The sequence below is a fragment of the Drosophila pseudoobscura genome, chromosome 5 (assembly GCF_009870125.1).
Source record: "Drosophila pseudoobscura strain MV-25-SWS-2005 chromosome 5, UCI_Dpse_MV25, whole genome shotgun sequence".
Classification (NCBI taxonomy): Eukaryota; Metazoa; Arthropoda; class Insecta; order Diptera; family Drosophilidae; genus Drosophila; species Drosophila pseudoobscura.
In genome coordinates, this window is record NC_046682.1 from 704,630 (window position 1) to 720,163 (window position 15,534).

General features: G+C 40.9%; 1 protein-coding gene across 2 annotated transcripts; it reads left to right on the top strand.

The window, feature by feature from the left end:
• Window positions 1–182: 182 nt before the first annotated feature.
• Window positions 183–13,812, top strand: apolpp (retinoid- and fatty-acid binding glycoprotein apolipophorin). 2 transcript variants are annotated; one of them, XM_015188957.2, is made up of 8 exons: window positions 183–314; window positions 473–572; window positions 3,424–3,453; window positions 3,517–10,694; window positions 10,762–10,982; window positions 11,043–13,161; window positions 13,227–13,347; window positions 13,404–13,812. In XM_015188957.2, exons 2-8 carry the CDS (start codon window positions 497–499, stop codon window positions 13,724–13,726), a joined length of 10,068 nt encoding a protein of 3,355 aa, XP_015044443.1. In that variant the 5' UTR covers window positions 183–314; window positions 473–496; the 3' UTR covers window positions 13,727–13,812. The 2 variants fall into 2 exon arrangements, with proteins under 2 accessions (XP_015044443.1, XP_001352351.1); XM_001352315.4 differs by having other exon boundaries at window positions 189–572.
• The last annotated feature ends 1,722 nt before the right edge of the window (window positions 13,813–15,534 follow it).

A 15,534-nucleotide genomic window follows, 5' to 3' on the forward strand; every position in this document is an offset into this window, starting at 1 on the left:
TACCCACAGAGATTACACAGAGAGCCCTCCAACAGTGCTCATCTTTCCTTTCTCTGTATGTACAAATGTACATATGTAAATATGTACATGCTATTCACTAAGCCTACTCATGTGAGCGTACGTGCATTATGTACATATGTAGCTCTCCGGATGTGTGAGCTCTCGATTTAGTGAGGTATTTAAAGTGAGTGTTGTCAAGAAATCCGGCTTAATTCGAAGTCAGTCGCCATCGGATCCGTATCGAAATCATTACGGTCGTGTCTACATGTGTTTATCAATTTAGAAAGAAAGTGCAAATTTTATTGGTGTTTAAGGTATTAAAGTGAGATTGTCAGCTCGAGCTGATTAAAATATTCTCGTATTGTGCTCTTATAAAAAAAGACAGTTACAAAAAATTGACAATTCGTATTATATAGTTTCGTCTCCACAATCGTATGTCAATTGTGCTCAGAGAAATTTCCACTTACTCTAGGAAAACCCTAAGGGGATCCGCACGATGGCCAGGACAACATATTTCTGGCGTTTCATCGCACTCCTTTTGGCTTTAATATTAACGGTAGCGGCAAAAGATGGTAAGTAACCTCAGGAAACCCTGAATCATGATGCAATTATACATGGTGGTCTCGTCGGCAAAATTCAGTCCCTTAACGTATGCTAGCAATAAGTGCGAGTGAAAGGCACATAGTATAGTGAGTGTGAGTGAGACGGCATATGTTGATGTTGATTAACCCTTAACAGGCCCGTGGGGCTTAAAATTTCCTACTATAATACAAAGAGGTGAAGTTTTTTTTATAGTTTTATTTTTAACAATTTTGAATTTGCAAGCCAAGGTTATTAATTCTAAAATAAATTCTAATTTTAAAATAAAATGATTTAATTACTATGTCAATATTTACATTTTGTGCAGCCATTAATAATTTTGCCTTGACATTTGTGGTTAAATTAAAATGTTCTTTAACGTAATGTATAAATATTAATTCTAATTCTTTGATTTTATGTTTAAATTCTTCCGACGGTTTTATTAGTCCGCCATGCGAAACCTCATCCACGTAGGTGAATGTCGAACTTTTTGAAAACTCATAAGAAAGTCACAACTTTTTAATAACAAAACCTGCTAGGTATTCGATGCATCCTCCGTCAACTCATCCATCTGGTTATCTGTAGGTATGTTGTTGGCGATTTTGAATTCAACATTTTCAGGCTCATTTTCCTTATTTTCCGTACTTTGAGAATTAAGATCTAAGTTTAACCAACTATCGTAATTGTCATTTTCAACATTTCCATTATTTGATAGCATTTCTGTATTTTTGGCTGAATAAAAAATAAGGATTATTAATAAATGATAATAATTAAAGAAAAACATAAAGCACAGAACATAACTACCAACAATCACGATCAAAACTTTTCTGAAACATAAAGCTAAACATTTGACAATTATTATTATTAAAATGAATTATTTGTTGATTGTTTGAATTTTGTCATACCTGTTATATATTTTCTTAATCTATACTTAAATTGAAGTGGCGTCGGATGGTCAAACTGTCCACCCCTCGATCGCATGGCACCAAAAAAATGTTCCACAATGTCTTGGTTAAGACGACTTGTTATTATAAATTCCATTTTATATTTTTCATGGATATAGCTATATAGTCCATTAAGGGATGCGTTATTTACAAGTATACCTTTTTGGAAAGGGAGCCTATTGGACTTGCCACATATCTCAGAAATTTTTTTCAAAATGTCTTGTTGGATTCAAGTTGTTTTCCATAAGCCTGAGCTGATGCAATGGAACTTGACGTGGACAGTTTTGAATTAAAAGCGTCGAATTAAGAATTTTAAAGAGATCCGCATTCTCGACATTATACCCCAACGAATAGCAGGGTCTGATAGAGCTGGCGGTTGTATTCGAAAACAACTGCATTGCCAATTTTACCTTTTGTTTAGCAAGCGATCGAACATTGATGTGATTTTCGGTAATCTTAAACAATATTACCTCATCTGACTTAGCACAGTGACTGATTGTCTGTTGGATTGTCGTCTTAGTTAATTTTTTCCCGTTAATGACTAATCCGGAATCCACATAGTGGTTACGGACCAACTTAATCAGATGTGGTGTATCTGAAAAAACAAAAATGTTTAGTTCCTCGTCCGATGGATGGCTAAACCAGGTTTCTGCTAAAAAAAAAAAAAAAAAATTAAACTAAAATCACTTTTTTTATATTTCTTGTAACACACTTACTTTCTGATATACCAAGCTCTCTCCATAGTCTTTGGTTTCCAGGACCCAAATCAGAGACAATTGCCACAACAGGATATCCTCTTTGGTGTAGTTTTTTCATAATGGTATACAGAGTATCCGAGTCCATTCGTACTCAAAAGCAGCAGTAACCTTCATTTCGTCGAAAGCCAAGACGTAAAGCTCGTCGGCCTCAACCATTTTTTTGTCGTTTTCCACCACTCTTTAATATTTTGATTTGATTATCCGTAAATTTTTCATTAAGAGACTTTTCTAATTGGCGCGAGTCCTCAAGCTGTTGGCTTATGCGATGCATTTCCACCTTCATAGCAGAAATATTTTACCTCAGGCACTCATTTTTCTTGAACATTGCATGATTTATCATTTCGTCCCTACAGAGAAGTTGCATTATTATTTACATTTATTTATATATTTTTACACGGTAAACTTACTCTGTTTGCGTGCTCGCATTGACGAAACCTTCCTTTAAACTTTCTTCCTCTATTTCCGGAACGGCGTCATCAATCAATCTTCTCCTTTTATAAGTCTGCCCTTTGTTTGGTGCAGACTTCCACTGGGAAGTTTTGAAGTGACTATCGCAAATTTTAAAATTAGCGCCAAGGCTGCACCCGAGGCTTTGCTCTCACAACTTCCGCTTCACTGCACATTTCGGCTTTGCTCCCACAACTTCCGCTTCACTGCACATTTCGGAACATGAATAAATTTTACTCCCGGAACATGAATATATACATATACTTTATGGGGTCAAAAAAACTTCCTTCTGGGTATTAAAATCGTCTAAGCTTAGGAAATAGCCCGTTTTTTCCAAATAAATTAGCTCCATCAGTGTAGTTGCTGTTATTTTCTCAAAAGATGATATTAAACAGTAGGTTGGAATTATAACCTATCGGAATTATGTATGTATGATAGCCAAATACTAAGTGACTCTTTCCTAGAGGGTCTATAGGCGCCTTAACTAGAGAGGGTAGGGTAATGTGAATCGTCAAACAAATAACGGACATTTTACGGGGTAAATACAACAAATTTATGTGATGACCTAAAGGTCTACTCTTATAGTCTCTAATATTTTATAGATGATAGATAATGGCAAGTGACGTATATTCTTTGCGAAATTTGTCCTTGATATTTACATAACTAATGAAACCCATGTATGCTTAAAATTACAGGTAACGGTTGCAAAAAAGGATGCCCAAAATGTAAGCAGTTTTCTTTAGAATTGGAAATATATATTTAACTGTTTTCTTGATCATTTTTTATAGCTGACAGTGGCCTGTTGAAGTATATACCCGGCAATTACTATGAATATGCTTTCGATAGCATTTTAACGATTGGATTAAGTTCCGGTGCTGTTAGTGAAGCCGATGACACCAGCCTCAAGGTGACAGGTTCGGCTAAAGTATTCGCTGAGGGAAACTGTGGGTACACGCTGCAGGTGGGCTCTGTGAAAGTTACCAACACCAAGGAGTCTGTGGAAAAAAAAATTCTGAATAACATTCAAAAGCCAGTTCACTTCACCCTCGTTAGTGGCCAGCTGGAACCGGAAATTTGTTCAGACTCCAATGACGCAGCTTACTCTCTGAACATTAAGCGAGCCATTATTTCACTACTGCAATCGGGAACCGATTCAGATCATGAAATTGATGTATTTGGCCAGTGCAAAACGCACACATCTTCTTCCAAAGCCGGTAATGCGGAAGTTATCACAAAGGTGCGCAATCTGAACAACTGCGCCTACCGTGAGCAGATAAATAGCGGACTGGTCTCGGGAGTTGTCAATGAGAAAGCTGGCATCACATCCAGCTTGCTTCTGGAGGCAAATTACATTAAGGAATTGAAGATTGGAGGAGGCGTTATAGAAAATGTACAACTGGTTGAGACATATAGATTTATTGGCTCTGCCAGAGGAAACTCTGAAATCAGTGCCAAGGCTATCACCAGCCTTAAACTGAAAAATCCTGCAGGTACAAAGGCTAATGCACCGGCGACAGGGGCCACTGCCAGAAGCTTACTATTCCAAAAACCCGAAACATATACATCCAAGAACATTAACTCTCTAAAAACTATACTATCTGATCTTGTCGACTCAACCACCGAATATGTGAAAAAGGACAGTGCCAAAAAGTTTGTTGAGTTTATTCGATTGCTCCGACAATCGGACAGTGACACCCTGCTAGAGCTTGGCGCATTTCCCCACCCAAACAAGGTATTGGCTCGCAAGGTTTACCTAGATGGACTTTTCCGCACAAATACCGCCGAGTCAGCTGTGGCGATTCTTAAACAGCTCTCAAAATTGGGTGATAAGGAGCAAGTTATAGCTATACTATCACTAAACTTAGTGGAGTCTGTTGACAAAAATACGCTTAATCAAGCTGCTTCTCAATTGTCACCCAGTGCGCATAAGGAGCTGTACCTATCAGTTGGTAGTTTGGTTGCTAAATACTGTGCCCAACATGGCTGCCAGGCAGGAGAAATTGACCTTATATCCAAAAAGTTTACCGATAGTCTTAAGCAGTGCAAGCCAAACACCAAAAAGGAAGAGGAACGCATTGTATACATTTTAAAAGGCATTGGTAATGCGCAAGCCTTGGCCGGCACTACTGCGGCCGCTCTAAGTGAGTGCGCCTCTACAGGGCGATCGAACCGTATTCGTGTTGCAGCTTTGCAAGCCTTTTCAGCAGTCACCTGCGACCCGACGCTTCAAAAAAAATCCTTGGAACTACTAAAAGACCACAATGAGGATTCAGAGCTGCGCATTGAAGCCTACCTGTCAGCAATATCGTGCCCTAATGCTGAAGTAGCTAACGAAGTATCGCAAGTTGTGAACTCCGAAAATGTGTATCAAGTCGGTGGCTTTATTTCATCCAGTTTAAAGGCGATTCGAGATTCCACAGATCCCACACGGGAGCAACAAAAATACCATTTGGCCAACATTCGTGTGACTAAGAAATTTCCGAGGAACTACAGGCGATACAGTTTTAACAATGAGCTTTCCTACAAACTGGATGCACTAGGCTTGAGCGCTAGTTCAGACTACAAGCTAATATATTCCCAGAATGGATTCCTTCCTCGCTCATCCCGCATAAATGTAACCACTGAAATCTTTGGAACCAGTTTCAACGTGTTCGAGGCGAGCGTGCGCCAAGAAAATTTAGAAAACATTTTGGAGTACTATTTAGGACCCAAGGGTTTGCTTAACAAAGACTTTGACGAAATTGTAAAGCTCATTGAAGTTACCGGAGCTGGAGCAGGAGCTGGAGCTGGTGGTCGTGCCAGGCGCTCAATTGCCGATGATGCTGCTAAGACTTCGAAAAAATATAAAACATATGGCAGTAAAAATAAGCAAGATCTTAATTTAGATTTATCACTGAAACTTTTCGGATCGGAGCTGGCGTTCCTAAGTTTAGGCGACAACATGCCAAGTACAATGGATGATATCATAAGGCACTTCTCTGAGGCATTTGATAAGGCCAAGAATGACTTATCTTCCTTCGAAAAACAATTTGCTAGTCACCACCTATTCCTCGATACAGAGTTTTCGTACCCAACCGGCGTAGGCGTGCCTCTTGAACTTACAGCTCAAGGTTTCGCTGCTAACAAAATTGACTTCGCCGTCAATATTGATGTAAATGCAATTTTGGAGCAAAACTGGCAGAGAGTCAAATACCGTCTGAAATTTGTACCAAGTATTGATGTTAATGTGAATGTTCAAATAGGGTTCAATGCGCAAGTACTATCCACTGGACTTCGCGTTGCGTCTACAGCACACTCAGCTACTGGAAATGATGTTACAGTAGCCCTTATTAACGACGGCGAGGGTTTTAATGTTGATGTTGAGCTGCCAAGGGAGAAACTAGAAATAATTGATGTCAAAATAAACACTGAATTCTTTGTAGCAGAACAAGACAAGCAAAAGTCAGTGGCATTGAAGGCTACCAAAACAAATAAGAACTCACAGCCCAGTGAACTATGCTTTAATCAATTGGAAATCGTTGGCTTTAATGTGTGCATCGAAAGCTCCACTAGCCTCAGCGAAATCCAAGCTGGATCCTCTAGCCGTTCCGGAAGGGGTCAGACCTTAATTGACCAATTCTATTTATCACGACCGTTTAGTTTCGGAATCTATTTAACGACAGAGCGGAAATTTAATTTTAAGGGTTTGCACTCAGTACAGCCATCCGGTAGCCAGCAGTGGAAACTGGACTACAGCACTCCAGGCTCCAAAGTTTCCCACGATACCAGCGTATCCTTCGAGCTTGGATCGAAGCCACGCATATATGGGCGGTTATCTTTTGATAATTCTCAATACCACTTTGGAATAGAAACAGGAATAACCAATGACAATAAAGAATTGGTGGTCTACGGACAGTACGAGCAGGATAAGGACATAAAAAAAAGTAAAATCGGGTTTAGCAAGAGCGGAAACGAATACAAGCCTTTGATTGAAATACAAGACAAGAATGGCGTCACGAACAGCATTAACGGATACCAGGCAGAGGGAAAAATTGTCGTTCAAAAAACCAGTGACAAACAAGCTCGGTATAACTTTGAAAACTTCCAAGTATCAAATACAAATAACGAACGCATCATTCTAAACGGCTGGACTGATGTCGGCCCAAGCTCAGTTAATGGAGAACTTCACATCGCTTCCGCACAACAGTCATACCTAGTAAAGGGTAATTTCAAACTGGAAAATGGTTTGTATGCTGCGGGACTTTTCGTAAACGATGAACACTCTCCTGAAAATGTATTTGGTAGCTCCGCACAATTGACAGTAAAGGATCATTCTTATGCCCTTACAGTAACTGGCAAAGCCGCAGCGTGGAGCATTGATAGTGATACCGGTTTTGAGTTCGAAAAAGTTGACAACTCTAATTCCGTACGAACTGGTACATTTTCGCAGAATCTATTAGTTCAGCACAAAAATAAGCCAGTGAGTTCACTGAGCGTAAAGTCCACTTTTGACGTGAATAAATTTGATTTCGCTGCAGAAGTCACCGGTGACCAAAAGGTAGGATCGGTGACCATCAAATATCAGAGCAACCAGCGATCGGTTAACGATTACGCCCTGGAGGTAAATGGAAAGCTGAACAAGCACTCCGTTGATCTTTTATCGAAGTGCGATTTGAACGGAAACCATTATATTGTGGACAATATTATTACTACTAGTTGGGGTACTTCTCTGACTGCGAAGGGTGAACTAGGCCAACGCTACACTCCCCAAGATATTCGCATCGATCTTCAAGGTAACGTTCAATTCAGTGGAAAGGACAAGCCGACTCAATGGACACTCAAGGTAATCGGTACGCCAGATAAAACAAACAGCGAGTTCCGGGTTAGTCGAGAAGCCGCAGAGCTCCTCAAATTGACCTCTGAGTCCCAACATCCTCAGGACAAAGTATCTGCAGCAAAGGTCAATCTTATTGTAAGGAATCTCTTGACCGCCAAAAGCGAGTTTAAGATAGCCAAAAATGGCAAGGGGGAGCTATCAGCCACTATTGAGTCCCAAAAAAGTGAACCCAAGCACAAACTGGAGCTAGAGTCCAAGTTCCATATACAAGCTCCTAAGTACGATATCGACACTAGCTTTACACTCGATGGAGACAAGAAAGTACACTTCAAATCGGAAAATAACCTGGATAAGGTAAAGTTCTCCACTAAAAATTCTGCGGAAGCGAGCGACAAGAAACTCGTCTTTGAGGCCAATGGAAATCTGAAGGGTGACTGGCGAACAAATGGTGAAGTTCAAGGTACCTTTGCCTTGACTACTCCCGATGGTCGAGTTGTCGACGGTAGCATCCATCGTAAAGTGACCGCCAACGTTAAGACAGGAATAACCCAAGGAACCATGGACGCCCAGATTAATGACCAGCCGTCTGGCAGCAGTAATAAACGTTCGGTGACACTAAAGGGAAAGCTGGATCGACTGAACATCCGGACTAAAGAATTTTCTGCTAATAGCCAAATTGCTTACACATCGTTGGATGGACAAAAGTCGGAACTGAGCTATAAGATCAAGCAACAACCCAAGGGCGATGGCAAGAGCTTTGACCTAATTATTTCTGCAAACGGTAATCCACTCAGCCAACCCATAGAGATCTCTGTTGTTGCGGATGAGTACAGTACTCAGCACGCTACTGGACGCATTGATGGTAAATATGGCGAGCTTCTGTCGGCTAATCTGAACGGTAATTATAATTGTGCACAGAACAATGTACCAGCCACATATGAGTTCCAGGCTAACATTCAAGTACCAAAATCCAACCTGAAGTCAGTGACCATTAACAGCCACGGAAGGCTGTTAAGGCCAGCAGCCACTAATGGTCCCTTCAATGTTGAGTTCTTCGTAGATGCGAAGACGGGTGACGGACAATTCGCTCGAGTCAACAGCGACTGGAAGGGCACCCCACAAGAAGGAAGTTACGACTTCGAGGCACAAAGTAACAACATGGCCTCGCCCCTAAAATTGAATGGTAACTACCATCGTGAACAATCTGGCAGCTTGAAGGATAGCGATGCAAGCGGCAAGCAAAAGTACGGATTCAATGCACTATATGGAGACAAGTACTTAAAAACCGATGCTGCCCTTACCTACAACTCTGAGACAGCAACGCTAGCTTATACGTTAGATTCGAGTTACGAAGCTGCTAAGAACATCGAAATAAACATACGTAGTCAGAAGTCTGTAGAGGATTCCTACGTTGTGGCCGTGCAAGCAAAGCAGGCAGAGAAATCCTATGGATTAGACATGAAATTATATCGGTCGGCGCACAAGAAAGGAGTTGATATTCGTGTTGACTTGTCGAATGGGCCGCCCATTATTCTAACAAGCATAGTGGAAGTTTTGGGCGAGCGAAAGGGAAAAGTGAGTCTGGAAATAGAAAACTTAGTCGATCTAGACTTTAAATTAAACAGCGAAGCTTCATACGTTAGCGTCGACGACTTTTATATTGTTGGGAGCTGGAGGTCCAAGAAGTTAAAACTTGACGACTACGAATTGGATGTACGAGCCCAGGGGAAAAGCATTAAAGCACAACTGAAAAATATACAAGGACTGGTATTTTTAGGCACAGCCACCTATGCCCTTAAAAAGGAACAGAGCAAGGCCATCATTGAGGGCCAAGGCCAGGTTCAGTATCAAGGAAAATCACATTCTGGAAATTTCAAGCTGACCCGCCAGCACTTTGACTTAAACAATGATAAGGAAATTGGGTTTTCTTACACCTTCAATGGTAATTTTGGACCCAAAAATGGCGTGTCTACGCTGAAGATAACCAACAAGGAATTTAACACAAAGTTCTCTCTATGCGAGGAAAAGAAACAGTGCGCAAATGTTCAACTTCAGTCTATTGTAAACATAGAGGATCAGCAAGTGGATTCTGTACAACACTCCACCCTTGTTCTGGTTGATCTACGTGAGTTGGGCTACCCATATGAGTTTGAGTTAAAGTCACAAAACACACGGCAAGGATTCAAGTACCAATATCATCTAGACAGTTTTATTATTTCGGGAAATAATCTGAAGTACCAACTAACCGCAAACGTCCAACCCACATCGTCCACCGTCAAGCTATCACTTCCCAAGCGCCAGATATTGCTTGAAACCTTACGAAAAATTCCTGAAGGTAGCATTTTTGGTCATTACGAACAATCGGCAGCATTCTACATCGATAAGCTGCAACGTCCCGAGGAAGTTGTTCGAGTTTCAGCTATTCTAGACATATCGGGGGTCGAGCACGTCGCCCTTAATGCCAAGGGTCAGCTTCAAGTTGAACATCCCACTATTCGTCCACTCAGTATATCGGGACACGCTGATGCTAATCGCGAGCAGCAAATAGCTAATGGCGAACTCATATTTGATATCTTCCACTTGCCAGAACAAAAGATCATTGTATCCAGTGTCATAAAGAATACTCGAGCGCAACAAGGTTTCAACATTACAACCACACAACAGGTTAAGTCCAATGGACTGAAGTTCCAGTATGACCTAAATGGTCACACTGCCGTCAACACCGAGGCCCAAGAGTTTAGTTTTGGAGTAGACCTTCAAAGCGGCAACGGTGATGTAAAGGCGGGGGCATATGCATTTGCCAATAAAGAAAAACTAGAGATATCTTTGGACGCATTAAACGAGCAAATTCTTCGAATCGTTGGCGACTTCAACAAGCAAAAACGTACTGCCAAATTCAACTCTAAGCTTCAAGTTTTTGATAAAGTACCAATTGAAATTGTAAGCGAGCTCCAGCCTACGTTTGCTAAAGTTTCTCTGAAAAGCCAAGATCTAATTGATGCAAATACAGAAATAAAATTGGGAAAGGAGCTTAAATTCGATATTTCTGGTCGTGGAAAACCGCTTTTTAATGGACGAGTAGCTTTAGACGCTTCAAACTTCCTTCAAACCACTTACAAGTCCAATGATGATGATGTGAAAGCCTTTTTGGTAAGAACCTGTTTATTTATGCATACGAATATATTTATATTTTATAATGAATAATTATTCAATACAGCTGATTGTTGAAGCGGAAGTAAAAAAGCACACAAAAGATATTACGGAAAAGCTAAAGCAGCGCTTCGAAAAATTAAGACAAGAATCGGAACAGATTGTAAAAATTGCGAAGGAAGCGCATCCAGATTTCTCGAAACTGAAGACTAAAATTGACGACAATCTAAAAGCAATTATTCAAGAGCTGGAAACCGATCCCTCCTTAGCACCTATCATAGATGGCATGTAAGTTCTATACAGAACAAGCGCCTGATAAAAGTAATTAATTATTGCAATTTTTTCCAGCCGCACCATATTTAAAAAAATCGCGACCATTACTGATGAGTTGGCCAAGACAACATCAGAGTTGTACGAGAAGGTTCAGAAGTCATTAACTGAGATTTATGAAAAGTTGCAGGCTCTTTGGAATGACTCACTTTCGAAAGCTTGGGAAGACTTTTTAGTAACTGCCACTGAATTGATTGGTCAATTGCGAGTTGAGATAATCAATGTTTACACGAAAGCATTCCAGGATCTTCTGGATCTCCTTGAAAAGTATGGACCAGCCCTGAAAAATTATGGCAAAGCTGTCTCCGAATTCCTGAAACCAATCAACGAGGCAGCTCAAGAATTAACCAAGGTGCTCGTGCATGCGACCGAAGAAATCATTGAAGAACTTAAACAGTATGCTTCGAAACTTCCCACGTTCGAAAGCATACGCACCGAGTTCAGTGAAAAAATCAAAACTTTGAAACTGGTCGAAAAGACTTTGGAGCTCGTTAACAATCTGTTTGATCAGTTGCACATCTTACCACAAACACAAGAAACTTCAGAATTTTTGCAGAAGTTGCACGATTATTTGGAGGCGAAACTAAAACAAAAATCTGTTAATGATGAAAAGTTGCTAGATGAACTAAGCAAACTTTTAATTAAAGCCATCCGCTCAATTTGGGCCTCGATCGAAAGCAGCGCTCCAGGTGCTGCCGCTCCAGTGGTTGATGTGCAGACATGGTTTGCTTCACTTCCTCACTCCGTAGACACGCTATTTAAGCTTCCAGCCTTACTCTCATTCCGCTCCAGTTCCATAAACTATTTACTAAATGAAAACTGGGAACATGTATTTACAAAAGACTTACTAAAATCATGGGTCTTCTTCAATGACTTTGAATTACGTGGCCATGTCGTGGATGGGCAGCACTTGTTTACCTTCGATGGACAACATTATATGTACCCTGGTAACTGCAAATATATATTGGCTCAGGACAGTGTGGACAATAATTTCACCGTCATTGGCCAGCTTACGAATGGAAAACTTAAGGGTATAACAGTTGTTGATCGGGATGGAAACTATATCGAAGTCGCTGATACTGTTGCCCTAAAGGTAAATGGTAAGGCAGTAGAATACCCGCAACATTTTCCCGGAATTCACGTATGGCGCCGATTCTATACTATACACCTATATTCTGAATATGGCGTCAACGTTGTGTGCACTACTGACCTAAAGGTTTGCCACGTTAACGTGAACGGTTTCTATACAGGAAAAACACGAGGTCTGCTTGGCAATGGGAACGCTGAGCCATACGATGACTACCTGCAAGTTGATGGTACCCTAGCAGCCAACTCCGCTCTGTTGGGCAACGATTATGGCGTTGGAAAATGTGCAGCTGTTGCATTCAACAATGAACAAATAGATAGCCAAAGACGTGATGAAATATGTGATGAGATATTCGGAATAGAGTCTCCTTTGGCGCTCAATTATTTGACACTAGACTCTAAGCCATACCGCAGGGCATGCGATATTGCTCTTGAGAAAGTTGTCGAAAAGGAAAAGGAGGCAGCTGCGTGCACATTTGCTTTGGCATACGGCTCCGCCATCAAACAGATTAACAAGTGGGTATTGTTGCCACCACGCTGCCTCAAGTGTGCTGGTGCACCTGGCCAACGCGAACTCGCTGATGAGTTCACAGTCAAGTTACCAAATACCAAGGCTGACCTCGTGTTTGTCGTTGACATCAATGTAACGCCCGCAGTTCTAGGCAGTCTTATATCACCAGCAATCACCGAGATTCGCGAGTCACTCAAGAGCCGCGGCTTTACAGATGTGCAAATTGGCGTTATTATATTTGACGAATCAAAACGATATCCAGCTTTGCTCACAAGTGATAGCGGAAAAATTAACTACAAGGGAAATGTTGCAAATGTTCAGCTAAACGGACCTAAACGATTCTGTGACAATTGTGTGGAGCAAATAATTACCGAGAAGAAAGTTCTTGACATTTACAATGCGCTAGAGCGTCTGGTGAAAGGTCTTGTTCCCCAGTCGGATGAAAAGGCCTTCCATCTGGCCCTAGACTATCCCTTCCGAGCTGGCGCTGCAAAGAGCATTATTGGAGTGCGCAGTGACTCACTAGAATATAAAAATTGGGTAAGCATTGTTTTTCTTCATTTTGAAATACATTAATAGAAACATGTATACTTTTTTGCCAATAGTGGAAGTTTGTACGAGCTCAAATTACTGAAGGCGTTACTAAGTTTGATGGTGCTCTTCTCCATCTCATAGCACCAGTAAAGGCGCTTTCATTGGATGGAGTTCCAGCCGAAAAACTAGTTGGTAAATATATAAAAGTTACCTGACCTTAACACATATTTACAAAATGTTTATTACAGGCTTTAATTCTCGCTTAATTGCCACTTTAGATGGTAAAGATAACAAGAAGCGTCCCAAACTCCAATTTGAAAGTGACATGGGTATTGATTTTGTTCTCAACAACGGAGGATGGGTGTTTGCCACTCAAAACTTTGACAATTTAAAGGCACCAGAGCAAAGGAAATTCCTGAACCAAATTACATCGTCTATCGCAGATACTCTCTTCAAGACCGAGGTCGTTAGTGATTGCCGCTGCCTTCCGGTTCATGGACTACACGGCCAGCATAAATGTATCATCAAATCGTCAAGCTTTATCCCGAATAAGAAGCCAAAGGCCGCATAAAACGTCGATTTCGCGTTCGCCCATAAATACATTTATAATTTTTACGTAAACTATAGAATGTAAATAAAAAAATAAGTTATTAAAAATGTACTCAAGAAGGATTTTATTTTCAATGAAAGGAAAGGTATAAAAGATAAGTACTTGATGAACTAAAACTAGTTTTATGGATCCATTTCTTGCTTAAGGGATCATTTTGGAAATTTCATAGCCAATGAATTAATTTTAGAATGAACGCTGTTCTTAAAAGTCAAACAGCTTTATATACATATCATTAATAGGCTATTCCCACTGACGACCATCCACCATCCATTTCGAGGACTATCCGAAAGGTTTAGCTGTTCCAAAAATTTCCCAGATATACCACCATCCATCTTGTCTGTTCCTACGCCGCACGTTTCTATGCGATAGTTAGCCGATGGTTTTCAAGTGCAAACCTAAAAACACTAACCATACAGTATACTGTAGTAGTGGTCAAGCAGCCAGTGTTGCGGCCCAAATGAAATTACTTTGTTGTCGTTTGTTATTTGCAATGCCCACTGTAAAAATCATTTGTTATCGCATATGCTTACGCACGGCAGCGAAATCGTTCGTCTCTTTATATCGCCACTATCAATCCTTCGTTCTCGGTTTAGCAGCCCCCAGCAGCTCTAACGTTCTCAGTCTATCGAACTCTCTCGCTCGCGTCTAAGCCTGCTGCATAGCGCCCGGCAATTTGGCCGGTCTTGCATTTTAATCTTGAGCTAATCGTCGCAGCTATCAGATCAACATACCCACTTCGATCGTTTACCCACTTACTTACATATGTTTATACGCAATAAGTCGGTTTACATATGCCAATAAATTGTGAATGTTGTTTAAACTCCCGACATTCATTTAATTTAAAACTCGCAACAGTTATTAAAAACGCTTAATAGCTTAACAGCTATCTTAACGAAATTGTTCAGCTTCTGGTCTTCTTATTGATACCCAGAATATGTATCAGGATAGAGATATATATTCAGGAATCTAATAAAATGCACATATAGGTAACAAACATGTCCATACGAAAAAAGTCGTTATCTTGGGTTTTAAAACAGCGTTGAACAGAGAATTTTAACATCAATTAAAGGAAACATTGTGACGTCCAGCGCCAGGAAAACCAAGCGCCGGTACTACAAACACCAACACAAACATTAGAAACACCAAGAAGAAACCATGAAGTCTAAGTACACTAGAAACACCAATAACACCATGCAGACTAAGTCAAAAGTATTAGTAGCAATAAGGATAAGTAGCACATAAGAGACAAAATTCATTCACTTGCATATAAGTACAAATGAAATAAACAGAAAAAGAACAAACAATAAGAAAACCCGAAAGAAAAATAAAGCCACCATGAGCACAGCCACCCACGGTCACACAACCACAACACAACCCACAACTGAGCATAACAAGTGATACCCAAGCACCCACGGGTAGACTATCAGCTGATCCGCACAAAACGTTGGGAACATTCCATACGGATCAGCTGCTTTTCGGGAATAAAAGGGGCACCGCCGGAGCGATCAGCATCAGTTCGGCTCCGGCCAGTGGAGAGGTTAGCATCAGCAGCAACCACCAACACCCCCAGCGATCCTCCCATCCCTCTCGGAGAGCACTTAAACCACCTTCTCTCGTAGCGCACTTAAACCGCCGCAACATTTCTTTTCCACGGAGCGCACTTAAACCTCCGCCACAACTCGCCACAACAAATCTTCCCCTCGGAGCGCCGTTAATCCTCCGCGACATCGACCAACACCGTCCGGACGATAATCAGGACAGCACGCAGC

What these genes read in the sequence shown, in the direction of transcription:
- apolpp (XM_015188957.2), top strand. Translation starts at nt 497, where the DNA reads ATGGCCAGGACAACATATTTCTGGCGTTTCATCGCACTCCTTTTGGCT. An exon ending in AACGGTAGCGGCAAAAGATG is followed by an intron (nt 573 to 3,423) that starts GTAAGTAACCTC and finishes TTAAAATTACAG; the next exon opens with GTAACGGTTGCAAAAAAGGA. An exon ending in TCCAGCCGAAAAACTAGTTG is followed by an intron (nt 13,348 to 13,403) that starts GTAAATATATAA and finishes TGTTTATTACAG; the next exon opens with GCTTTAATTCTCGCTTAATT.